The 26,492-nt window shown below is 38.3% G+C and overlaps 1 protein-coding gene across 3 annotated transcripts in view; it reads left to right on the top strand.

Annotated features, from left to right (window-relative positions):
* Bbs5 (Bardet-Biedl syndrome 5) overlaps positions 1-24,528 on the top strand; it is a 44,055-nt gene extending 19,527 nt beyond the window's left edge. The window contains exons 8-17 of one of the 3 annotated variants that reach the window (XM_048345281.1): positions 381-443; positions 3,715-3,849; positions 4,867-4,950; positions 6,504-6,527; positions 10,111-11,232; positions 16,507-16,664; positions 16,766-16,873; positions 19,416-19,601; positions 20,231-20,377; positions 23,911-24,528. In XM_048345281.1, coding sequence (XP_048201238.1) covers positions 381-443; positions 3,715-3,849; positions 4,867-4,950; positions 6,504-6,527; positions 10,111-11,232; positions 16,507-16,664; positions 16,766-16,873; positions 19,416-19,601; positions 20,231-20,377; positions 23,911-24,022 — 2,139 coding nt within the window. In that variant the 3' untranslated portion in view covers positions 24,023-24,528. Of the gene's footprint in view, positions 1-380; positions 444-3,714; positions 3,850-4,866; positions 4,951-6,503; positions 6,528-6,664; positions 7,087-10,110; positions 11,233-16,506; positions 16,665-16,765; positions 16,874-19,415; positions 19,602-20,230; positions 20,378-23,910 lie in introns of those variants that run through there. The other 2 variants (XM_048345282.1, XM_048345283.1) reach the window with 2 other exon arrangements.
* Positions 24,529-26,492: the final 1,964 nt, after the last annotated feature.

Here is a 26,492-nt window from a genome sequence, read left to right as displayed (position 1 = left end):
AGAATAAGTAAATACAAAGTGAAAATCAAGGGTCTTTTAGAACTTAGCTACCCTTGATGTAGGAAATAGCATGTGACTTTCAACCTAACCCTACCTTGACACCACAAAAGACACTGGCTCATAGTAACTTAAAAATTATTGGTGTGTTAAACAAAAATGGTTGTGTAAAATAATCAGAAAAATTGCTAGCTCCCTGGAAGTGGGAAATATTTATGTGCATATTTCAGATGTCTTCATTTTCAGCATGAGTCTTAGTCTATTAACTTGATCTCTGTGAAGTGTATCCTTTGAAAAGTAGTGCCTGTATAAAAGTTTAAAACCTTACATTAAAGAATTACCACTGTAGATAATAAAACATGCATTTTCTTTTCTTTTTTTAGCGTTCAATAAAGATTAGAGATTCAAAGTTTGGCTTAGCTCTTGTCATAGAAAGTTCTAAACAGGTAAGATATTTTACATTTTTATTAACCTCTGATAAACTTTTTAAACTGTGTGACAGTCTGAATTTTTTTTAATCTTAGCTTTTGGTTTTATTACCTAGCAACAAAAAGAATATTAACTGTACTATGAAGCTGTGTGAAGTGTTTTAAGTTTTGTGCTGTCTCTGTAGGAGGGGTTCTGTCCATGTTTCTTGTTTCATTTGTTTTGAGAAAGTATCTCTCTGTATATCCCAAGCCAGCTTCCAGTTCACAATCGTCCTGCTTCAGCACCCTCAGTCCTGGGACTACAGGCCTGTACCACCAAGCCCAGCTCTGCCTTTGTTTTTGTTTTTTGCTGGAGAGACATAATTATCACTTGTTACTAATCAAGTTATTGTATCACATGCTGTTTCTTTATTCTCTCAGTCCAACAACTCTACTATTTTCCCTCATTTTACTGCCTAGAAGCTGACACTTGGAGAAGTTAGGAGCCTGGTCTGTGGCCTCACATCTAGTAAGGGGTGAGACTAGGATTTGATCCCCGATCTGACTGACTCATAAGATTTTCTTTGAGGGGTTGGAGGCATGGCTCAGGTAGTAGAGTATCAACCAATGAGCGAAAGCATCAGATACCTAGTTCAGGTCTAGAAAAACAAACAAAAGATTTTCTTTGAGAAACACACACCCACCCACACAATACATTTTATATTTTAACATACAGATTATATAAAATCCTAGACCCTCATTTTGCTGTGTTTTTATAGAAATACTTTTATTATTTAAGTAGTTGTACAGCAGATTTGACATTTAACAAAGCAGTTTATGAATACAATGCATCGTGTTCAATGTTACCCCTTCAAACATTCTTACCGATCCCTCTCAGCTCACCCTTAGAAACTATTTATTTATTTCTGTGTGTGCCTGTCCTAGGGCTTGAACATAGGGTCTGAGTCTTATTGTTGAGTGTTTTTACTTAGGGATGGTGCTTTACAACTTGAGCAATAGCTCCATTTCTAGAGATGAGAATCTCACGGCCCTTCATGCCCAAGCAGGCTTCAAACCACAATCCTCAGATCTCATCCTCTTGACTAGCTAGGATTACAGGCATGAGCCACTAGCACCTGCCTCCCAAAAACACTTTTAAATAGAACATCTAAAAATATTTTTTTGCAAAGTGAATTATAAAATACATTCTAGATTTAAACATGAACATCTATTCATTCTTTTCCCATAGGCTACAGCTGCCATTATTTACTATGTCCCAGCAACTATATCAAGAGCCCTATATACATTGCCTATTTTATGTGTTTTGTTTTTGTTTTTGTTTTTGTTTTTTGCCAGTCCTGGGCCTTGGACTCAGGGCCTGAGCACTGTCCCTGGCTTCTCTTTGTTTTGTTTGTTTTTTTTTTTTTGGCCAGTCCTGGGGCTTGGACTCAGGGCCTGAGCACTGTCCCTGGCTTCTTTTTGCTCAAGGCTAGCACTCTACCACTTGAGCCACAGCGCCACTTCTGGCCATTTTCTGTATATGTGGTGCTGGGGAATTGAACCCAGGGCCTCATGTATACAAGGCAAGCACTCTTGCCACTAGGCCATATCCCCAGCCCCGACCTGGCTTCTCTTTGATCAAGGCTAAAACTCTGCCATTTGAGCCACAGCGCCACTTCTGGCCATTTTCTATATATGTGGTGCTGGGGAATTGAACCCTGGGCTTCATGTATATGAGGAAAGCACTCTTGCCACTAGGCCATATTCCCAGCCCCTACATTGCCTATTTTAATACAACAACCAGATAACCATTTGGTGGTGTACCTGGGAATGTAAGTTTCCTAGCATCAGACAGCAAATAAGGATATATAGAATGAGACTTTGAACCCAAACTGTTATAGTATGCTGCTTATCTCTTGTTTATTATTGAATTATACCAGCGTTTTTAATATTTGTCCTAATGGCTAATCATAGTTTCTAAATTCTTTTTTTTTTTTTTTTTTTTTTGGCCCGTCCTGGGGCTTGGACTCAGGGCCGGAGCACTGTCCCTGGCTTCTTCTTGCTCAAGGCTACCACTCTGCCACTTGAGCCACAGCGCCACTTCTGGCCATTTTCTGTATATGTGGTGCTGGGGAATCGAACCCAGGGCCTCAGGATGTATACGAGGCAAGCACTCTTGCCACTAGGCCATATCCCCAGCCCAGTTTCTAAATTCTTGAAGGAGCTAGCCTTCAAGGATTTCAATAAGCCAGTTCTTTTTCTTTCTTTCTTTTTTTACTGCTGGTACTGGGAGTTGGACTCCGGAGCTTGAGCTCTCACTTAGCTTCCTTGCTTATGGCTAGTTCTCTACCATTGAGCCACAGCTCAAGTCTGGTATTTTGCTGGTTTATTGGAGATGGCTCTCCAGGTTCTGGCTTTGAACCTTGACCCTCCAGATCTCTGCCTCTTGAGGCAGGAATTGTAGGAATGAGCCACCAATGCCTGGCTCATTTCTTTTCTCTACCTTTTCTCTACTTTTTCAAGCACTAGCTCAAGCCAGGCACTAGTGGCTCACACCTGTAATTCTAGCTACTCAGGAGGCTGAGATCTGAGGATCGTGGTTCAAAGCCAGCTGCACAGGAAAAGTTCCTGTGAGACTGTTTTCCACTTAACCACTCAAAAACCAGAAGTAGGGCTGGGAATGTGACTTAGCAGTAGAGTGCTTTCCCAGCATGGATGAAGGCCTGGGTTCGATTCCTCAGCACCACATAAACAGAAAAGGCCAGAAGAGGTACTGTGGCTCAAGAGGTAGAGTGCTAGCCTTAAGCAAAAAGAAGCCAGGGACAGTGCTCAGGCCCCGAGTTCCAAGCCCTCAGGACTGGCCAAAACCAAAACAAAACCAAAAACCAGAAGTAACCCTGTGGCTCAAGTGGTAGAGTGCTAACCTTGAGGAAAAAGAGCTCAAGGACAGCTCCCAGGCCCTGAGTTCAAGCCCTACAACCAACCAAAAAAAAAAAAAAACTAGCTCAAGAAAAACTTAAAATCTACAGTGCATTTATTTTAATTTTGAGAGACCTCTTATATTTACAAATGAGGTTAGATGATATCTGAACATACTTCAGAATAATGCTGTCTGAAATTCTGTGATGACTATCTGAAGGCCTGTTGTATTGTTCTGTTTTTATATGTGCTTAAAATTTTTCATAGTGATGAGTTTAATTTTTTAATCAACATATATGTGTACTCTAAAATAAGAACAATTAAACTGTAGTTTGTCTTGTCTTTTAAATATCATTTCTCAGGCTTTTTCTTTTCTATTATTTTCTTGTAGAGTGGAGGATATGTTCTTGGCTTTAAAATAGATCCCGTGGAAAAACTACAGGAATCAGTTAAGGAAATCAATTCACTTCACAAAGTCTATTCTGCTAGTCCTATATTTGGAGTGAATTATGAAATGGAGGAAAAGGTAATCTGTTCAAGATCTGAACTGTTGAGTTTGCTGAATTGCTTTTATGCTACATATAAAATGCATATATAAAGGCCTTGTGTACAATTTGCTTTAAACTAGATACACAGACTTTGTTCAAGTGAGCATGGCCAGGGCTGGACTGTGTTAACTGTTGATCGTTACCTTTCTCCTGTTGGTTGCATCATCTTTCATTCTTCCATACCTAGATGAGCTTCTTTGCATAGGTAGAACCCGATGATTTGTTAGTATTTGACCTCATAAAAATCATAATTTCATATAGTTCAATCTAGTAGTTATTTGTAATTGTGTTTTATTTTTCTAACCACTATCAGAAGATTATAAATCCTTTGTGGGTAAGAAAAAGAATTTTATACCCTTGATGGTACTAGAACATGCTACCTAATACAGTATACAAACTCAATTTGAAAAATGAACAGCTTAGTAAATATCAGCACTATGTCTTATTCTGCCTTATCTTTAAAACATCCTATACAAATCTTAGTTATTTTACTTTTTTATAAATTTTATTTTATGAGTATGTTGAAGAAGTTTATAGTTTTTGATCATGTGAAAGAAAAATAAGGAGTTTTTAATCTTTAAGAATGGCTCTTAAGGGGGGGGGAGGGGGGGAATGAGGCAGGAGGTAACAAACAGTATATGAAATGTATGCATTGCCTAATGTAGGAAACTGTAACCTCTCTGTAGATCAGTTTGACAATAAAAATTTTGAGAAAAGAATGGCTCTTAAGTATAATAAATATATGGATTTTCCTATCCTAATTTTTTTTGATGATCTAGACTTCAGATTTATAAATCTAAGTGTAAAGCTAATGCATTTTACTATTCAAGTTAGTTTTAGTGAAGGAATATAAATTGTAATGGTGATTTTCTTAAGACTTGCATAGTTACAATTATATCTTCTTGAACATATTTACAGTTCTCACAGTACATTTTTCACAAATGACTTGTTTAGGTAATGTTGTCTCTGATAAATTCTGATATCTTGATTTCTAGCCACAGCCTCTTGAAGCTCTGACAGTGGAACAAATTCAAGATGATGTTGAAATAGACTCAGATGGTCACACAGATGCTTTTGTGGTGAGTGTCAGAAAGAACTATTAAATTTCTTACGATTTGTATATGAGTCATGTTTAGTTAAATCATGGTCTGACTGTAGAACATTATGAAATGTGAGACTTTTGACATGAAGTTGAGCTCATTTTTTAAAATGAGGGGATTTGTTTTGCGATAATGCTTTTAAATTACCAAACCAAGAGCTGTGCACTGGTGACTAACACCTATAATTTTAGCTACTTATAAGGCTGAGACTTGAAGGATCATGGTTCAAATTTAGCCTGGGCAGAAAAGTCTGTGAGATGCCATCTCTAAGCAGCAAAACACTGGGTTGGAGGCATGATTTAAGTTAGAGCATGAGCATGAGCAAAACAAGCTGAGCAACTGTGAAATTCTGAGTTCAACTTCTGGTACGAGTGCTCCTCAAGAAAATTATCAAAAACTATTACAGTTAGTTAAATACTTTAAAAATTATATATTACATAAGATAAATTTCCCTTAATCTGTAACAATATGGTGTTAGAAGTACACACATCTGAATAATAAATGTTTTTGTTTCCAAATTGGTATTACTTAACTAATAGCCATTAGGATAATAATGCTTTCTCCATACTGTAAATCTGTGAATCTAACCAGAATGCCTGTCTGGTAACATATTTTCAAACAAAATGTAACATTACCATAAAATATTTCATCATCAACTACCACTATCTCTGTGTATTTACTGGCACATTAAAGTACTGTTTTTTTTGTTTTGCTTTGTTCATCTCAAGTTAGGAATGAGTTACACATTAATGACAAAGCACATGTCAGGTTTTTTATAGTTCTGCGGCTTGATTTTAGAGCCTTGTGCTTGCTAGGTAGAGGCTTCTGCCTCTTGAGGACTTTTTGCTTTTGTTATTTTTCAAGTATGGTCTCTTATTTTTGCCCAGATTGGCCTGAATCACCATCTTCCTGTTTATTCCTTCCCATATGACAGCTGGGATGACAGATGCAGGCCGCCATGCTTAGCTTTTATTGATTGAGATGGAGGTCTCACAAACTTTTGCCAGGACTGGCCTCAAACCATGATTTTTCTCCATTTTAGCCTCTCAGGTAGCTAAAATTACAGATGTAAGCCACCATTTTCAGCCCTACAAAGCACATTTGTTTAGAGCTTAAAAACATATCTTGTAGAAGTTAAAACTGATCAATAAATTTTTATTTTCTAGCATCATAGAGATAAGTGAGAAAACCATTAAATACCTGGTAACAAAACATGGAATACGGGGCTAGGGGTTATAGCCTAGTGGCAAGAGTGCCTGCCTCGGATACACGAGGCCCGAGGTTCGATTCCCCAGCACCACATATACAGAAAACGGCCAGAAGCGGCGCTGTGGCTCAAGTGGCAGAGTGCTAGCCTTGAGCGGGAAGAAGCCAGGGACAGTGCTCAGGCCCTAAGTCCAAGGCCCAGGACTGGCCAAAAAAAAAAAAACATGGAATACATTTAGTTGCAGAATCACTGTGCAAATCCATTATCTGTTCCTTAGCTCACTTATCTATTACATATCAAATATATGAATTTTTTTGTCTTATAGGCTTACTTTGCTGATGGTAATAAGGTAAGGACTTTTTTTTTTGCAATTTTCTAAATTTCAGCATTTAGCATTCACAAACTTATGTGAAACCTATTTTTTGTTTTTTTCCTCTCCCTTGCCTACCCTCTCTATTCCTATCTTGTTCTCTTACCTCCCAAAAGCAACAGGATCGTGAACCTGTATTTTCAGAAGAACTGGGGCTGGCAATAGAGAAATTGAAGGATGGATTCACACTACAGGGACTTTGGGAAGTAATGAGTTGATTTTAAGTTGAGCTGGATTTCTATTTAAACATTTCTCAAGAGTAAAGATTCTAGTCACCTATAAGGCATGGAATGGTTTTTATATTTACAGCTTTTATAAACAAGGCTTTCCAGAAAGATTTTTTTTTTACTGATTAAGGAAAACCTCACTTAGAAAACCTCCAGTTCTTTAAGAAAATATATATATATGTATATATATAATTGTAATTGAAATGTATCTAGTTTGTAAATGTTTATAATATACTTAATACTTGTAAAGTTTTAGTTTTCAGATATTAAATGACTATCATTGGGTTTAATAAAGAATTTATGCAGCACCATCTAGTGTTTTGAAAGTATCATTTAACGGAACAAGATCATAACTCAGAATACACCTTTCTTAGTTATAAAAATTTAGCTTAAATACATTATCACATAGCCAACTCTATATAAGCTAACTATACAAATTGTAGCCTGTAAACATGTCATTTTTAGGGAGTCATTTTTGTGAAAACTAAAAACTATACCTAACTACAGTATACACATAAAACCTCCACTTGTTTTGAGTGCTAGTGTGGAAGTGATTTCACTATAGTTTGGACAAGAATATATTTCCAAGGAAATTGCTTTGTTATTTGCTGACTTTTTCTTCATTTGTATTTACTGAAACTTCTTAAATTTTTCAAAAAATAGCACATTCTTTTTCTAACTTCTTGATTAGGTAACATTTGTCCATCTCTCTGGCATAATTTAGTGGGCTCCTACCCCAGTTGCGAAGTTGCAAGAGCATTGCGAGAGCATTGCGAGAGCATTGTGGACAAGTGGTTCACATTAGCCACAGGAGTCCTTTCTCTAGTGGGAAAGAATGAGGTTGTACAGACATTTGAAGATTCAATAATATATACAGCCATAGACAGATAATACAACCTAGTGCTCATCTGAATTTTTTTTAAATCGCTGAACAAAAGTTTTAAGTGGGTTTCTTCTTTTAAATGGAAAAGGATTTTTACACTTTTTTTTTTCTTTTTTGGTGCCAGTCTAGGGCTGAAACTCAGGGTCTGGGTGCCATCCCTGGGCTTTTGTGCTCAAAGCTTGTGTTCTATCTCTTGTGCCACAGTTCCACTTTTGGGTTTTTTTGGTGATTAATTGGAGATCCGTCTCATGGATTTTCCTTCCTGGGTTAGCTTTGAACTTTGATCCAAAGACTTTTGCCTCCTGAGTAGTTAGGATTATAAGCATGAGCCACAAGTACTCAGGTGTATTTTTACACATTTAAGGGATAGAGTTATAATGACCTATTTTAGGGCGTCACAAGTAAAATATTGTCATAAGACTGTTTAAATGCTACTTTTTAAGCAAAAGAAACTAAAATTGCCCACTGGGAAGAAATAATCCCAAGTACCATATCATGGTACTTACATCTGACTCATCTTTTCAAATGATAGGTATTCTGTGTGGAGAGAAATGAGTCATTTATTGTTTAAGTAAGGGAACAGCTGTTATTTTTTTTTCTAGTGTGCTAAAACCTTTAATGACTTCTATAAATGGAAAAGGCATCAATGAGCTCTTCTTTCAGCTGTTGTTTTAGCAACTGACAGTACCATCAACTTCACTATGATGTAAAATGAAAGAATTTTTACACGTGGCTAGAGACCTTGAAATTTAAAAATAGAGAATTCTCTGATTTAGGCATTCATTCATTCAACAAATGTTTATGGAGCACTTGTGAGGCTATGGATTATACTTCTGAACAGTAGCGCGCACGCGCGCACACACACACACACAAACATAAAAAGCACAGAGGGTTGGGAATGTGACTTAGTGGTGGCATGCTTGCCTAGCATGCATGAATCCCTGGGCTTCATTCCTCATTCCTTCATTCCACATAAACAGAAAAAGACAGAAGTGGTTCTGTAGCTCAAGTGGTAGAGTACTAGCCTTGAGCAAAACAAACTCAAGGACAGTGCCCGGGAGTTCAAGACCCAGGATTAGCAAAAAAAAAAAGCACAGAGTTTATATTCTTTGGAGTATGTTTTAGAACACAGTGTCTCTGTGGTGGTAAATTACTTCCTCCAGGGCTGGGAATATGGCCTAGTGGCAAGAGTGCTTGCCTCGTAAATTACTTCCTCCGCATTCGCAAGCCCCTCAGTACCACAAAAACACCAAGTACCAGCCCTGAAGTGCTTTCTGTAACCCTACTGACTCTTCATTATGACCTCACGTTTGGTAATTAATGTGGTGTTCTCTTAGAATCAATGACTTCAATTATCATTCCTGTTATATGTGTATGTATACTTTTAAAAATAATGTTTGTTTTCCAAATTGTACAGATGGCATAGTACTTTATTCTGATTTTGTTAGTGTTCTGACAATAACAATATTTCATAGGGCTACATTTGTTCTACTTTTTAACATTTTGTTTAATGAAATAACTTAACACTAAAAATTACAAAATATCTCTTGTGATCATATTTTTTATCTATGGGGTCTTTAGTTTCTTTAGCCTTGATTTTAACTTTTTCCTTTGATCTTGAAGAATCCCTTTTAAAATTTTGCCTTCATTTCCCTATTATTGTTAGCTATAACACATCCTTAGTACAGCAAGGCAGGGTATGAAAAAATTTAAATACTTTTATAACTTAATTCAGCATCAATTAGTTTTCTTACATAAAAATAAAGATCATTTAGATTGTCTTAGAAAATTATCATTTGTTTATATGCATTATTTCAGATATTTTGGATGTGGCATCGCATATTTTATAAACATTTTATTTTATATTTTATAATTATATACAAGTAAACATCTTTTAAGTTTCCTGCTTCTAAAAGAAATATCTATATCCCACCATTTTAAATAGAAAATAAAAATTAGTGTATAACCATTCCTGGAAAGGTGATCTTATAAGAATTCAAGAAAACTCACTTCATATTCTTGACCTTTGCGTCATTAATTCAAAGAGCCATGTAGTTCGCCACTAGATCCTTTTTAGAGGGGTGACTCATTTTTATGATTCATTTTTCTGTAAGTTCAGCATATTCTTGTGGTAACCTTTATTAGCATATCTTCTAATGCTTTATATATATTAAAGCTTTCTACTTCACGTAAATGTCTTGTTTTCTTAGCAGTTTCCTTGGTGATTAAAAGTTCCAGTTGTTACTTTCAATCTATGACAGCTGCCAGAACAACTCTTCTTTCCAAAGTAGCTCTCCTAAATTCCCAGTGTTAAGAGTTGGTATCTATATTTAGCTGGTGATATTAAATTGCAGAGGCTTCAAGCTGGGCAAAGCACACTGATCTGCCTTTTTACAGCTAGACGGGTGTGCTGCAAGGAGCTGAGGCCCTCAGTGTCCCCTTCCTTACCCAGGTTGCTCACAAAATGGATTCCCAGCGGGAACTTGCAGAGGAACTACGGCTTTACCAATCCACCCTTCTTCAGGATGGTCTAAAAGATCTCCTGGATGAGAAAAAATTCATCGATTGCACCCTCAAAGCAGGTGACAAAAGTCTTCCTTGCCACAGATTGATTTTGTCAGCTTGTAGTCCGTACTTCCGTGAGTACTTTTTATCTGAAATTGAAGAGGAGAAAAAAAAGGAGGTAGTACTAGACAATGTGGATCCGGTTATACTTGATTTAATCATCAAATACCTGTACTCTGCTAGTATTGATCTCAATGATGGAAACGTACAAGATATCTTTGCGTTGGCTAGCCGCTTTCAGATCCCCTCAGTATTCACTGTGTGCGTGTCCTATCTCCAGAAGAGACTTGCTCCTGGTAACTGTCTAGCCATCCTAAGATTAGGACTTCTTCTTGACTGCCCAAGACTTGCCATTTCTGCCCGGGAATTTGTGTCTGATCGATTTGTTCAGATTTGTAAGGAGGAGGACTTTATGCAACTGTCTCCACAGGAACTGATCTCAGTCATTTCAAATGACAGTCTAAATGTAGAAAAGGAAGAAGTGGTATTTGAAGCAGTGATGAAATGGGTAAGAACAGACAAAGAAAACAGGGCTAAAAATCTTAGCGAAGTGTTCGATTGTATCCGTTTTCGTCTCATGACAGAAAAGTATTTTAAAGATCAGGTTGAGAAAGATGACATAATTAAAAGCAACTCCGAACTCCAGAAAAAAATCAAAGTTCTAAAAGATGCTTTCGCAGGCAAACTCCCAGAACCTAGCAAAAATGCAGAGAAGACGGGGACTGGAGAGGTGAATGGGGATGTTGGAGATGAAGACTTGCTTCCTGGCTACCTGAATGACATTCCCAGGCACGGAATGTTTGTCAAAGACCTCATCCTCTTAGTTAATGACACAGCTGCAGTGGCTTATGATCCCACCGAAAATGAATGCTACCTTACTGCACTGGCTGAGCAGATCCCCAGAAATCATTCCAGCATTGTTACCCAACAAAATCAGGTATATGTGGTAGGAGGACTGTATGTAGATGAAGAAAATAAGGATCAACCTCTGCAGTCATACTTTTTCCAGGTAAGACAACTATTTCTGTGTAAATAGAAGTTTAAGAGAATACTGTTACCATGCAGTTAGTCATTAGCCATTTGTGGGTTATTCGGGCCTCTTGCATTTTATTCTAATAGATATCCTATTGTACGCCATTGCAATGCTTAGAGAGTAGAGAGAAATACTCCACTGCTTGTTAAGATTGAACAAAAAGTGTGGTGAAGCAGAGTTCTTATTAATATTTATTTAACACTTTTACCCCCAAATATCATGTTTAAAGTTGATTGATTATAATCATAATCATTCAAAACAATATTTTAATAAAAAATCATAATCTTATATACTATTTCCTGAAAAATAAAGATCATTCCCTCAATGAAATTATTTCCTATCGTCAAAGTGACTTACCTATTGTATAGGTCATATTTTGTTTTTTCTCCAGATTTCTTTTTTTTTCTGAAAAGTCCTTAGAGATAGAATTTCATCTTAATATATGGTTACCATCTAAACCATAATTTTGTTGAAAAAAAGTTGTGTACATATTCTGTATATTTTTATTTTTGTTTTATTGTCAAGGTGATGTACAGAGGGGTTATAGTTACATATATAAGATAGTGATTACATTTCTTGTCAAACTTGTTACCCCCACCCTCATTTTTCTCTGACCTTTCCTACACACACACACACACACACACACATATTTGTACAGTTAATTTCCAACATATTGTCTTGTGAGTATCGCTGTTGCTTTGGTTCTCCCTTTATCCTTTGTCTCACCATTTTGGTGCTCCCCTCCCTTTCCCCAATTCAGATAAATGTTGCATATATTTTGAATTATAGGAAAAAACCTTTCTCCACAAATGTCACTCATTATATTAAGAAGGTTTTGTTTGTATTTTACTTGGATCAGAGCTATACATTATTATAACTTAATAATCTGTTTTGTGTATCCATAGAAGTTTGCAGGAAAACAAATTCTCCTAAATTAGTAGACTCTCTGTAGTTTGTTTATAGGGAATTGACTTCATATAATCAGTGCATTATAGGTTATGAATTTATGAAGGAATCAGTAATTCAAACTTTATATCCAGCAATATCAGTGGCACTCCTTTGTAGCTTACAGTTAGCTCAAAGAGTTCATTTAGGTCATAGCTAATCATGGTCTGGGGTTTACAGGCACTTGGATTGGGAAGGCCAAAGATAAGCAAGTGTAGAATGCCATATCATAGTTACAATATGCTCTCACAATGTATGACATACACTCACAAATACTATCTTTAAGCACCTTTTTCTGATCTTAAGAATGTTATAATAGGGCTAGGGATATGGCCTAGTGGCAAGAGTGCTTGCCTCGTATACATGAGGCCCTGGGTTCAATTCCCCAGCACCACATATACAGAAAGCGGCCAGAAGTGGCGCTGTGGCTCAAGTGGCAGAGTGCTAGCCTTGAGCAAAAACAAGCCAGGGACAGTGCTCAGGCCCTGAGTCCAAGCCCCAGGACTGGCAAAAAAAAAAAAAAAAAAAAGAATGTTATAATAAACACAGTATATATAAGACATGTTTATTTTAAATTCCCAGTGGAAAATATGTTTTTTAGTATGGACCAGAAAATTTCCTAAGCACTAATTTTAAATTTAGATTAACTTTTGAAAGGGCACATTCCATGAAAAGCACTATAAATACATTACATATAGGAAATATTAAAAATATGAAAACACAGACAGACAGATAGACCTCAGAATAGTGATAGCCACAGAATAATTCTCCAAACTCCTATAGCTTTTAATCCACTTTAGATTATTGAACATAGGATCTGGTATATAGGTAAATGGTAGTGTGCACTTAGCTTGCACAAGGCCTTTGGTTTGGCCCTCACTACCATACAAACAAACAAATTTAAGCATATCCACAGCCCAGCCATTGATTTTCAGGTGCTCAGTTTAATCTTTATTCTCTTCTAATCTGTTACTACCCTTACAGACATGGCTTCTTATTTATGGGTCAAGGAACTGGCTAGATATTTATTAAAGCTCCTAAAGCAGTTATACAAAGTTAGAAGGTCAATTCTTTGTCACTGCCTGTACTTTGCCACTTTCAAAAAGCACAAATGGTAGAACAAGATGCCAGGATTAAAACATCTGACCATAAAAGAGGGTGTGACTCACCAAATATATTTGTATGAGAATTTCAGGTTTTGTTTTTCTAGTTGTTCATACATGCTTAAAATGTATTAATTTAGAAGTAATTTAGTATTTGGTTATATACTGCAAGTAGATTACATATTTTTTTACTTAATAAGAGCCTTTTTCTTCCTCCATAGCATTAATAGATTCAGTTTTGAACCCCACTAGCTTTTGAATGATCTAGACCCAAACTCTTTTTTTTTTTTTGCCAGTTCTGAAGCTTGAACGCTGGGCCTGAGCACTGTCCTTGGCTTCTTTTTGCTCAAGGCTAGCACTCTACCTCTTGAGCCACAGCACCACTTCCAGCTTTTTTGTTTATGTGGTGCTGAGGAATCGAATCCAGGGCTTCCTGTGTGCTAGGCACTGTACCCCTAAGCCACATTCCCAGCCCCACACTCTAATTTTTATCAAGAGGAAAGTAGAACCAAGAGAGGTTTAGAAACATGATAGCCTCCTTTTACTAAAAGATGTGTTGAAGAGAAACTTGAATATTGATAACTTCTCTTCTTGTGAAAGAGGCTTGGTCGGGTGCTGGTGGCTCACACCAAAATCCTGTCACTTAGGAGGCTGAGATCTGAGGATTCTGGATGGAAGCCCATCTGGTCAAGAAAGTCTTTGAGACTTATTTCTAATTAACCACCACAAATCTGGGAGTGGAACTCTGGCTCAAGTGTTAGAGTGCTAGCCTTGAGCAAAAAAAGTGCAGGGATGGGGCCCAATCCCTGAGTTCAAGTCGCAGGACTGACCAAAAAAAAGAGAGGCTGAGGCTGGCAGGCAATTCACCATTCCATCTGCTATGCAAAGAACAGAATAAGGGTGATATGGGAGGGATAACAGTACAGCACAGTATGAGAACTGATCCCTCAGGGCACTGTTTCTCAAAAATGAAATCATTAGGGATAAAGGATCATGATCTAGATGGTGACACTAATGCATGGCAGGGATTAACACTCATGCCATGCTGTCTGGTTCTAATGCTTGTTTAACTGAGAGTACAAGACCATATCTAGAGAAGCTTCTACACATGCCTCCCTGTCCAGCTTTTCTATTTATAGCTATGCTTCATATCTAATGAATCTCAGCTTTACATGTTTTTCTTCTGCTATCTAGAAGTAGCACCAGTGAGAACAACAGCCTGCAGCTGCACTTCCTCAGGAAATGGTTTTCTTGTGCCTTACTATCCTAAAATGCAAAGTAGAAAAAAATCTTAAGACTAGTTCATAGTTAAGGGCTGAAATGGATGCTGGCTAGGTGAGAGCCACCTGCCCAGAGCATGGGTACTAGCAAGGTCATAGTAGGCTTGCAGCAATGGTAACAAAATAAACAAACCAAAAAGTTTCTTCTTAATATAAGTGTGTGTGTATGTTGGGGGAGAGAGTATTTTAAATGACTCCTCCAAAAGACTAGGAAGCCAACATCAATACCTGTCTGTTCCCAAAATAATAAACAAAACTTAGGTATCCTAAAACTGTTTAAAAGAATGAAAAATAAGAATCAAGCAATTGTGTGTGTGTGTGTGTGTGTGTGTGTGTGTGTGTGTGTGTGTGTACTCAATGGAATTCTATGATTCCATCAGAAGGAATAACATCACCCCATTTGTAAAGAAATGGAAAGATTTGAGGGGCTGGGAATATGGACTAGTGGTAAAGTGGTCACCTTGTATACATGAAGCCCTGGGTTCGATTCCTCAGCACCACATATATAGAAAAAGCCAGAAGTGATGCTGTGGCTCAAGTGGTAGAGTACTAGCCTTGAGCAAAAAAAGAAGCCAGGGACAGTGCTCAGGCCCTGAGTTCAAGCCCCAGGACTGGCAAAAAAGAAAAAAACAGAAATGGAAAGATTTGGAAAAAAAAATCCTATGAAATAAAGCCAGACCCAAAGAAACATAGGCTCCATGATTTCCCTCATTTGTAATAATTAGTATATGTCTAGGATAATCCTAGCTCAATAGCTATGTATATATGACCATATAAAATGATGCTAACCAAGATGAACCCCAAGAAATGGGAACAATTTTTTGTTTTTGTTTTTCATGTGTTATGTGAAATTATTTCTTTTTTCATTCGTTTATTCCCCCCGCCCTTTGGTTTATCCCCAGTTGTCACTATTTTATATTTTGGTACCCTGTGTCTTGTATATGTGTCAATCTGATTTGGAGAAGGGAAGGGGAAATCAAATTGTGAGACAAAGGACAAAGGGTGAACCAATGCAACAGCCATTCTCACAAGACACTGTTGGAAATGAATTTTACAACTTGGGGGAGATGAGTCGGGAGAGGGAAAGTAGGAGAAAATGAGGACAGGTAATACTGTTCAACAAGAAATGTACTCATTACTTACTTATGAAACTGTAACCTTTCTGTACATCACCTTTACAATAAAATTTAATTATATTTTTTAAAAGAATGAAAAATGATATTGCCTAAACTTCCCAGTTGTCTGTGGCCTGAGCGACAGGTCCAGCTGTCTGGCTGCTGGCTTTGGGAGTGTGTTAAATATAGTTCTTGGGGGTCATTCACATACTGTGACCATCCCTGCTGTGGCCACCTGTCTTTTCCTAGTGTCCTAAAAAATATTAAGATGTCTTGTTTCAAAGATGTACCTGAAAAAAAAAATTCAACAAGAAACCTCACAGTTCTAACTAACCTCTGGAGCTTCTATTTTATTATCTTTCTGTTTTTGAAGTCTTGAAGATTTTGGTGCTTATTTTGGCAGGTGAAGTAGATTTTCTCATTCTTTTTTTTTTTTTTTTTTTGCCAGTCCCAGGCCTTGAACTCAGGGCCTGAGCACTGTCCCTGGCTTCTTTTTGCTCAAGGCTAGCACTCTGCCACTTGAGCCACAGCACCACTTCTGGCCATTTTCTATGTATGTGGTGCTGGGGAATAGAACCCAGGGCTTCATGTATACGAGGCAAGCACTCTTGCCACTAGGTCATAGTCCCAGCCCGATTTTCTCATTCTTCATGGTAATTCCAACCAAACACATACTTTTTGTTAATTTTATTTGTGAGATCTTTGACTATCTCAGTATATTTTAAACACACCATGTACAGCATAGTCATTGTTTTACCCCTAACTTTTTTCTACTAAGCATCACAATTGTTTGTATTTTTTTTTCAGCTTGACAACATATCATCTGAGTGGGTTGGACTTCCACCTCTCCCTTCAGCCAGGTGTCTCTTTGGTCTGGGAGAAGTAGATGACAAAATCTATGTAGTTGCAGGCAAAGATCTACAAACAGAGGCTTCACTGGATTCAGTATTGTGCTATGATCCTGTGTAAGTTGGTATGACATTCCTGTTCCCTAAGGAACAAATACCTACAGCAAATACATATTTTCAGACTTATTGAAAACATCAATTCTATCGTCTCATTTCAGAGCTGCAAAATGGAATGAAGTAAAACATCTTCCTATCAAAGTCTATGGCCATAATGTGATTTCATATAATGGGATGATATATTGTCTTGGTGGAAAGACAGATGACAAGTAAGTGACTGAAATGGCCTTGTGATTTATGTCCAAGTGAGTTTTCAATACAAGGGTCTCTTCTTTTCCTGTGAGTATATATACTGAAATGGACTTGGTTCTCTCCCATCATATTTGGAATCAAATTTCAATAAAAATGTAAAACTTATTTTTGGAGAACAATGAAATTTACAAAAGTGAGATGGACATATCACAAATCATGTTAAGTAAGGCAACTGAAGCTCACAGAGATAAACAGTGCATGTCTTCTCTCATATGTAGAAGCTAGAGCTAAAATAGGACATGATAAATTATACAGGACTCGAGGCATTCACATGCAGTGAGACCAAAGGAGGATATTCTTAAGAGAGGAACACAAAGCCAGGTGCTGGTGGCTCACACCTATAATCCTAGCAACTCAGGAGGCTAAGATCTGAGGGATCAGAGTTCAAAGTCAGCCCAGACAGGAAAGTCCATGAGATTCTTGATCTCTAATTAACCACCAGAAAACTGGAAGTGGTGCTGTGGCTCAAAATGATAGAGTACTGGGGCTGGGGATATGGCCTAGTGGCGAGAGAGCTTGCCTTGTATACATGAGGCCCTGGGTTCGATTCCCCAGCACCACATATACAGAAAACGGCCAGAAGTGGCGCTGTGGCTCAAGTGGCAGAGTGCTAGCCTTGAGCAAAAAGGAAGCCAGGGACAGTGCTCAGGCCCTGAGTCCAAGGCCCAGGACTGGCCAAAAAAAAAAAAAAATGATAGAGTACTAGCCTTGAGAAAAACAGCTCAGGAACAGCAACCATGCCCTGAGTTCAAGCCCAGAAGTGACGTGCCCACATGCGTGCACGTGCACACACACACACAAAGACAATGAAAGTTATTATTTTGTACAATTTAAATACATGAATAATTTTTTAAAGAAATTAAGCTTTTCCCCCTGAAACTCTGATTTCACTTACTTAGACTGTTTGACTAATCCAGGTGTTAATTGCCTTTCCACTCTTGGAAAAGAAACCTAAATAACAAGTTGTAAGGATTCAGTGGCATGTGCTTATAGTTCCAGCTACTTGGGAAAATCATCTTAGCCCAGAAGTTCAAAATGGCCTGTGCAATATAGCAAGACCTCATCTCAAACAAGAACTATAACAGCATAGCAGGAAAGGAATAAAATATGAAAATGTGTTAAAAGTAAAAAAACTATATGTCAAAAGTAAAAAACTATCTGGCGTTATTAATTAGTGGCTATTAAGATGATAGAGTATAAAAAGCAATGATTTTCATGTACTCTATATTCAAAGGTAATATATTCTGAAATATTTTTATCCTTCTTAAGCCTTGCTGTTTGCATCAAATGAATATTTAAAAGAAAGTATGGTAGTTCCCACCTGTTATCCTGGCATTTAGGAGCCTAAAACAGGAAGATTGAGAGTTTGAGGACAAGCTGAGCTTCATAGTGAATTTGAGGCCAACCAAGGCTCCATGTCAAAACTGTGTTTCAAAAATTAATAGAAACTTACTGTATGCCAAATCTTATTTGGGGTGTTTTCCCTAAGTAAATGGAAGAAAACTGCCGTTGAATATGTGGCTACTGATGTAGCTACTGTTGGGAGTCTTCCAAATTATTTAAATTGTTTCCTTCAAGCAGCATTAGTAGGAAATTGATATGTCAGTAAGAAGCATATGAGTCTTGTCAGTAAGAAAACATTAGTCTTAAGAACATGATTAACTAGACAACATTGCTTAACAAATGTCAAAGTCAAGAACTTTAAAATGAGTCATTACCTAAAAGTAAGGGCCCAGGCTGGAGATGTAGCTCAGTGGTAGAGTACTTATCTAGCATGTACAGAAGAAGAAACAAATAAGTAAAGGCAAGAGTTGAATTGCATTAGTTACCAGCAGTGAATTAGAAGAATATGATTTTTGATCATACACTTATCAAATTTTCCAGTGATACTCAGTCCAATATTAGAGCAAACATTTCTACTGCAGATATCTAGTGTTTGTGTTTTTTTAAACAAGATTAATAAAAAAAAAAAGTATCACCATAAGAAATTTAGGTGGAGGGTTCCTTTCATGTTTGGATACCAGCATGGATACCAAGTGTTTACAGTTAATTAGGATTAGGAATCAACCTATCATACAGTTATAGATTGGTTTCAGGAACATACTTAGAATAACTTAGGTGAACCCAGACCTTTGGGCTAGCACTTAGCTCATCAGCCAAGATGACTAGTCATCTAAAGTGCTAGATTTCTGAAAATGAAGTGCTATATTATCTAAGAAACAAAGCCAAATATTGAAGTTGCTTAAAAAAAAAAAAAAAAAAGACGGTCTGGGCTGGGAACGTGGCTCAGTGGTAGAATCCTTAAGTTCAGTCCCTCAGTACACAAACAGAAAAAGCCAGACATGGCACTGTGACTCAAGTGGTAGAGTGCTAGCCTTGAGAAAAAGCAGTTCAGGGAAAGTGCCCAGGCCTTTAGTTCAAGCCCCAAGACTGGCAAAAATAAATAAATAAATAAAAGAAAGTTATAAAGTTAACATTTATGGTCTTTTGTGTTTACAGAAAGTGTACAAATAGAGTGTTCATCTACAACCCTAAAAAAGGAGACTGGAAAGATCTGGCTCCAATGAAAACCCCTCGCTCCATGTTTGGTGTGGCTTTCCACAAAGGCAAAATTGTAATTGCAGGAGGTGTCACTGAAGATGGCCTTTCAGCTTCAGTTGAAGCTTTTGATCTCAAAACCAATAAGTGAGTTGCCTTGCTACAACATGTGAATTGCTGTGTTTTGTTTAAATTTGGATAAAAACTAAGCTTTCTAATTGAGTCCTGGAAAGGAGAAGTCAGGAAGGCATAGGTTAAAGAGGAAACATGTTGGTCTGGGTTTCTTTGGTACTGGGTAAAATTCCTTTGTGGTGTGATACCTGTGTTTGTAATTTTGGATGTGTAGTATTCAAGTTAATGTTGGAAGGTTCTGTTTGTTCTTACTTATTATTAACTTGGTGGGTTTAGTCCTGCAGATGTAATACTTGAAAATAATTGTACATGTGTAGATGGATAAATGTGTCTCTAAAAGTTATTTGACTTCAAATATGAAAAGACCTAACAGATGAAAGATCTAGCCAGGTGACAGTGGCTCACACCTGCAATCCTAGCTACTCAGGAGGCTGGTCTGGAGGTGTGGCTCACATAGAAGCTCACTTGACAGGAACAACAAGCCAGGTTAAACCCCAGGAGGCCCTAAGTTCAAGTCCCACAGCACCACATACACAGTAAAACACACACACATATTTAAATAATAATTTCCCATAATTGTTCAATAAATACATTTAGAATTCATTTAAATTTTACACTAACTTTATTTTCAATTAAATATGCAGGTGGGAAGTAATGACAGAATTTCCTCAAGAAAGAAGCTCCATCAGTTTGGTCAGCCTGGCCGGATCCCTGTACGCCATTGGTGGTTTTGCTATGATTCAATTGGAAAACAAAGAGTTTGCACCCACTGAAGTCAATGACATCTGGAAGTAAGTTCTCTTACTCTAATTTTTGGAACTCAGTATTAAATCAGATAACTGATAAACAGTTTTGTAGTAAATAATAAGTCAGACTTGGCCAATATTGCAAGCTCCTTTTGATAGTGGACTAAACACTACTTACTAAACATACTACTTACTTGATGATGTACCACTGCTAATTAGCTGTGACTCTTGGAAAGAACATAGCTGTGAACATGGCAAAGAACTTATTGGAGCCTCTTTCTCTATCTATAGAATTAACAGTTGGATGGTTGAGCTGCTAAGCCACATTTCAGCCCTCAAAGGGTAATGTGCCAAATATTCAGAACAACTAGTTTATTTTTCACTAAAGAATAGTTTATTTCCTTAAATAAAAAAAAAAAAGCAGCTCTGACTGGATACCAATCGCTCGCATCTGTAATCCTAGATATTCAGGAAACTGAGATCTGAGGATTACGTGCAAACCCAGCTCAGGCAGGAAAATCTGAGACTCTTATCTCCAATTAACCACCAAAAAGCCAGAAGTGGAGCTGTGGCACAAATGGTAGAGCACTAGCCTTGAACAAAAAGCTCAGGGACAGCACCCACTGAATTAAAGCCCCAGGATCAGTTCCCATGGTTTCACTTGGCCTGTTTGCTCCTGTCAGGTATGCTACTGTGTGTGAGCCATTAACATCAGAAAATACAGCTCTGAAGAAATATCTAACTTCTCAACTTGCCCATTAATTTATTAAATCTATTTCAAATCTAGTTTATTCTAGTTGAGTATTCAGTTAACAAAAAGAAAAAAGTGAAAGTAGTAATCCATTTTACCTTCCAGGGATATTTGCAATTGCTATTCAATTGAACTATTCTAGTCAAAGTTGTGGGGCTTGAGCTCAGGGCCTGGGCGCTGTCCCTGAGCCCCTTTGTGCTCAAGGTTAGTGCTCTACCACTTGAGCCATGGCACCACTTCCAGTTTTTGAGTGGCTAATTGGAGATAAGAGTCTCACGGGGACTTTACTGCCCCGACTGGCTTTGAACCGAGATCCTCAGATCTCAGCCTTCATAGTAGCTAGGATTGCAGGCGTGAGCCACTTGGGCCTGGCCAAAGCAGTATTTTATTTATTTATTTATTTTTGCCAGTCCTGGAGCTTGGACTCGGCCTGAGCACTGTCCCTGGCTTCCTTTTACTCAAGGCTAGCACTCTACCACTTGAGCCACAGCACCACTTCTGGCCATTTTCTATATATGTGGTGCTGGGGAATTGAACCCAGGGCTTCATGTATACCAGGCAAACACTCTTGCCACTAGGCCACTTTCCCAGCCCCCAAAGCAATAATATTTTTGAAAGAGTACAAAAAACATTTTATCTTAGTGTCTTATGCAGTTAATAGCATATGGACAGCAAGATACATCCCGCTGTGTCAGGAGCATAAGTTTGTGTTATATAGCCTTATAGTCTTCAGCAGGGTATGGTACCATGGGGACACTACAGGTGTCTGCCTGTGGACCCTGGTGTTTCCAAGGCCAAGCTCTGTGATTACTTATCTAACTTATATGAGGTAGCACTCAGCTGCCCACCATGAGCCTCCGTGAGTTATGCTGCACACTTAACAGAAACTGTCATACCCACGCTTTCTCCTGTCAGCTTAAAAGCCAGTTGCCACTTGCACGCCGCCACTCAGTCCATTTACTTGGCTACTATTAGTTTATCTGAGGCCTTGCTACACAGCATCTCTGGCATCTAGGTACTGCTATAAAAGTAGAATTCTAGCCGGGCATTGATGGCTCAGTCATGTAATCCTAGCTATTCAGGAGCTGAGATCTGAGGGTCACAGTTCAAAACCAGCCCAGGCAGGAAGTCTGTCAGACTCTTAGCTCCAATTAACCACCAGAAAACTGGAAGTGGTACTGTGGCTCAAGTGGTAGAGCACTAGCCTTGAGCTGAAGAGCTCAGGGACAGCACACAGGCCTAGAGTTCAAGCCCCATGACTGACCAAAAAAAAAAAAAAAAAAAAAGAGTAGAATCCCTATGCCCATGTGCCATTGGCTCACACCAATAGCGATTCAAAGCCAGCCTGAGGAGGAAAGTCTGTGAGACTATGTTCAGTTAGCTACCAAAAAGCCAGAAGTGGAGCTGTGTTGCAAGTTGTAGAGTGCTAGTCTTGAACAAAAAAACTCAGGGACAGTGTCAGGCCCAATTTTCAAATCCTAGGACCAGCATACACACATGCACACATACATATACACACACATACACATACGTACACACACACAAAGTAGATCCCATCTGGACATTGTAGTATACACCTGTAATCTCAGTCCTTGAGAAATAGTCACAGGAAGATTTAGTTTGAAGCCAGTGTGGGCTACATAGCAAGATCCAGCCTGAAATACCAGGCAACACAGCAAGAATTGCTTCAAAAATGCAAAATCCCAAGTGACACCTCATATCCACTAATCAGAATCTGCATTTTGGCCAGGTGCCAGTAGCTCATATCTAAAATTCTAGATCTCAGGAAACTGAGATCTGAAGATCAAGGTACAAAAAGCCAGCTTAGGTAGACAAATCTATAGAACTCTTATCTCCAATTAACAAGTAAAAAGCCAAAACTGGAGGCAAGGCTCAAATGATAAGAGCACCAGTTGTGAACTAAATGCTGAGGGAGTGAAAGGCAGTGTTTAAGAGCTTCTCATAGAACATTCCATGTACCAGGCCAAGGGCACATGTCAGACACACGTCAGGGGAATTCATGTTGTCTGTACCTTTATGATATTGACTACTCAGAAAAGATGATCAGTTCTTACCTGAAGTACAGAGCCTGAGAGGAGGTCTCCAAAACTACAGAGCAGCAGAACACATGTTCATGAAGTGACCACTATGCATCAGGTGCCACACTGTGCACCAGCATGAGGACAACTGAAATCATAATTAAGGGCACTATAGTCCCTGCTTTCCCCTAGTTTCTCCTCCGCCCTCTCTCTTTGCCAGTTCTGGGCCTTGAACTCATGGCTTGGGCACTGTTTCTGAGCTTCTTTTGCTCAAGGCTAGTGCTCTACAACATGAGCCACAGCGCCACTTCCAGCTTTTTCTGTTTATGTAGTACTGAAGAATTGAACCCAGGGCTTCATGCATGCTAGGCAAGCATTCTACCACTAAGCCACTCTCCCAGCCCCCCAATTCTTCCTCATAAGGAAGTCTTTTTACATTGACTCTGAGACTAACTCTCTTCATCAGCCCAAAGACGAATGATTAACTGCCTAGTTGTCTGTTTACTCTGGACAGTTGATCCCCAGAGAAGGCTGGACTGCTAGGCATCCAGTTTCAACACTGGGCCATAGTTCAGGTATGAATTTGTTCAGAGAGTGCATATTTTGAAAGGAATTTTTCTAGCAGACATGTGCCATTTCCTCCTCTAGGTAAGAGCCCATAGGAATTTTTTTTTTTTAAAGATCCACATTTGTATGTAGAACACAGGGAAACCTCTAGAACTGTTTATTCAAAAGCTGCTTACTGTTTTGGGTTTTTTGTTGTTTCATTTTTTGTTTTCCTCCAACAGGTATGAAGATGATAAAAAAGAATGGGCTGGGATGTTGAAGGAAATTCGTTATGCTTCAGGAGCTAGTTGCCTGGCAACACGTTTAAATCTCTTCAAACTGTCTAAACTATAAATAAGGTGACAAATTACAATAGATTGAGGTGTTTTTTGTTTTTGATAATGGAGTTTTAAGTTTTTAAAACCTGTATAAAGATTAATGTAGAAATTCTTCCATGCTATTATCTAAGAAGCCTAGAGTGAATCAATACGTCTGCCATTGGCTCTTCAATGTAACTTGAGTTTAGGACCATTTTTTGTACAAAATTTAAAATGTTTATTTCAACAAATTATTTGTTGTTCCAGCTCACTCAAAATGTAAAAGAGTTTCCTCAATTTGAATTATTAACCCTTTGTATTGTTAAGGTACTTTTACAACTTGTTTTTCTATTATAAATGAAATGCGTAGATCTGTGTTTTTAAAAATGTCTCACATATCAAAAACCTTTCCTCATGCTTCAAGCTTTGACAGGAATCCTGTGCATTAATGACATGCCATGAGCTGATTTGGAAATAATATTTAAGGAATGTAATAAGTTTCATTTGAAAGAGAAAGTCTCAAGTAAAAGTAGTCAAACCCAAGTGGCCTTTCTTTTTTCTCCATTCTTCTTGCAACACCAGCATATTTAACTTTTAATTTTTTTAAAGCCAGTAAATTGTAGTCCTCAGGCTATTTGGTACAGCTTCTGTAGTGGGGTTGGAGAGCACCATTATGAAATACATTGATTCTTTACATTTCTGGGATCCAGTAGGCTGTGAAGAAAGATATAATCATCTAAATTTCAACCACACTTTTCATAAAGAGGCTACCTATTGCAAATTTCTGATAGCAAGAAAGATGACTAGACCAGGTATGAGGGCCAAGTGCCTGTACTTCCAGCTACTCAAGAGGCTGAGGTAGGAGGCCTGCTTGAGCACATGTATTCAAGATCACTGTGGACAACGCTGTCTCATCCTTGCCAACACAAGATAAAAATTTTTTAAAGTGACTGTATGATTCCATTTTCTGGGATGTAAGGTTCTTCAGACATTTCTTCTTAGTGTTCATAGTATGTTGACTCTGTCTATAACCATCAAACAACTCTTCATGAATCATGAGCTAATCATCACATTCTCCTAGCCACACATCCATGTAAGGGTCACATGTAGCTCTCATGCTCACTATTTGACTTCTAACTTTACACAGTATTTTCTGACAAACCTGATTTGGGGCTCATTTAGAGCATTTCTTGATTAGTCATCCAGAAGCTACATTAAGCAGCTACATGTGTGAGCCCAGTGCTGGTGGCTCATGCCTATAATCCTAAATACTCATGAGGCCGAGATCTGAGGATCATGGCTCGAAGCCAGCCTGGACAGGACAAGTCTGTGAAACTCTTATCTCCAACTAAGCCAGCAGAAAGCTAGAAGTGTGCTGTGGCTCAAAGTGGTAGAGCACTAACCTTGAGCAAAAAACTTAGGGAGAGTACCCAGGCACTCAGTTCAAGCCCACAGCTGACAAAAACAAAAAATATATATATATATAATATATGTATATGTATAAATAAATAAATATGTATGTAGCTTTCTCTATCATAAATAAGGAATCCGTTAAAGCCCAGTCCCTATCCCTAGAAATTCTGATTTAATTGGTCTGTGATAGAGCCCAAGTATTAGGATTATTTTCCAAATATCCTAGATGATCAGAATGTATTGAAGCTGGAAAATGAATAAAATAAACGTAGAAATATATATTCAGCAAAATTTTGGTTTTTATAAATTTGGAAACCGTTCTGATTACTGAATATTGAAAATACTGATCAAGGAAGGACAGGGGCTGGGAATATGGCCTAGTTGAGTAGTAAAGTGCTCGCCTCGAATACATGAAGTCCTGGGTTCGATTCCTCAGCAACACATATATAGAAAAAGCCGGAAGTTGCACTGTGGCTCAAGTGGTAGAGTGCTAGCTTTGAGCAAAAAGAAGCCAGGGACAGTGCTCAGGCCCTGAGTTCAAGCCCCAGGAATGGCACAAAAAAAAAAGGAAGGTCAGTTGGAGGCATGACTCAGTAGAGGACCAGCCAATGAGTAAAAGTGTCAGGTATGAAGTTGGAGTCCTGGTCCCAGACCCCTTTCCGCCCCCCCACCCCAAAAAAAAAGGAAAGAGAAGGAAAAGAGGGAGAAAGAACAAAGAAGAAGGGGGAGGAAGGAAGAGAAGAATGCAGAGAAGGAGGGAGAAGAAAAGAAAGGAGGAAGGGAGGGGAGAAAACATCAGCTGTACCACAAATACACAACAACAAATCCCAAAGATAGTTAACTTATATGCAAGTTCAACAGTTAAATTGTTAGGAGGAAACAATAGCAAGTGATGTCTATAGACTGTTAATGGTGGCACACAAATGTAGTCCCAGCAGTCGAGAAGCTGAGGCAGAGGATCATGATTTTGGACTAGCTTGGACTACATACCTGTCTCTGGAGGGTGGTGGTAGAGGGGGAAGACTTGAAAGGGTGAACAATAGAGAAATTGATGATAGGTGGTTCACACCTGTAATCCTAGCTACTCAAAAGAC

Source organism: Perognathus longimembris, chromosome 4 (genome assembly GCF_023159225.1).
Source record: "Perognathus longimembris pacificus isolate PPM17 chromosome 4, ASM2315922v1, whole genome shotgun sequence".
In the NCBI taxonomy this organism is placed as follows: domain Eukaryota; kingdom Metazoa; phylum Chordata; class Mammalia; order Rodentia; family Heteromyidae; genus Perognathus; species Perognathus longimembris.
This window is presented reverse-complemented; position numbering and strand designations above follow the sequence as displayed.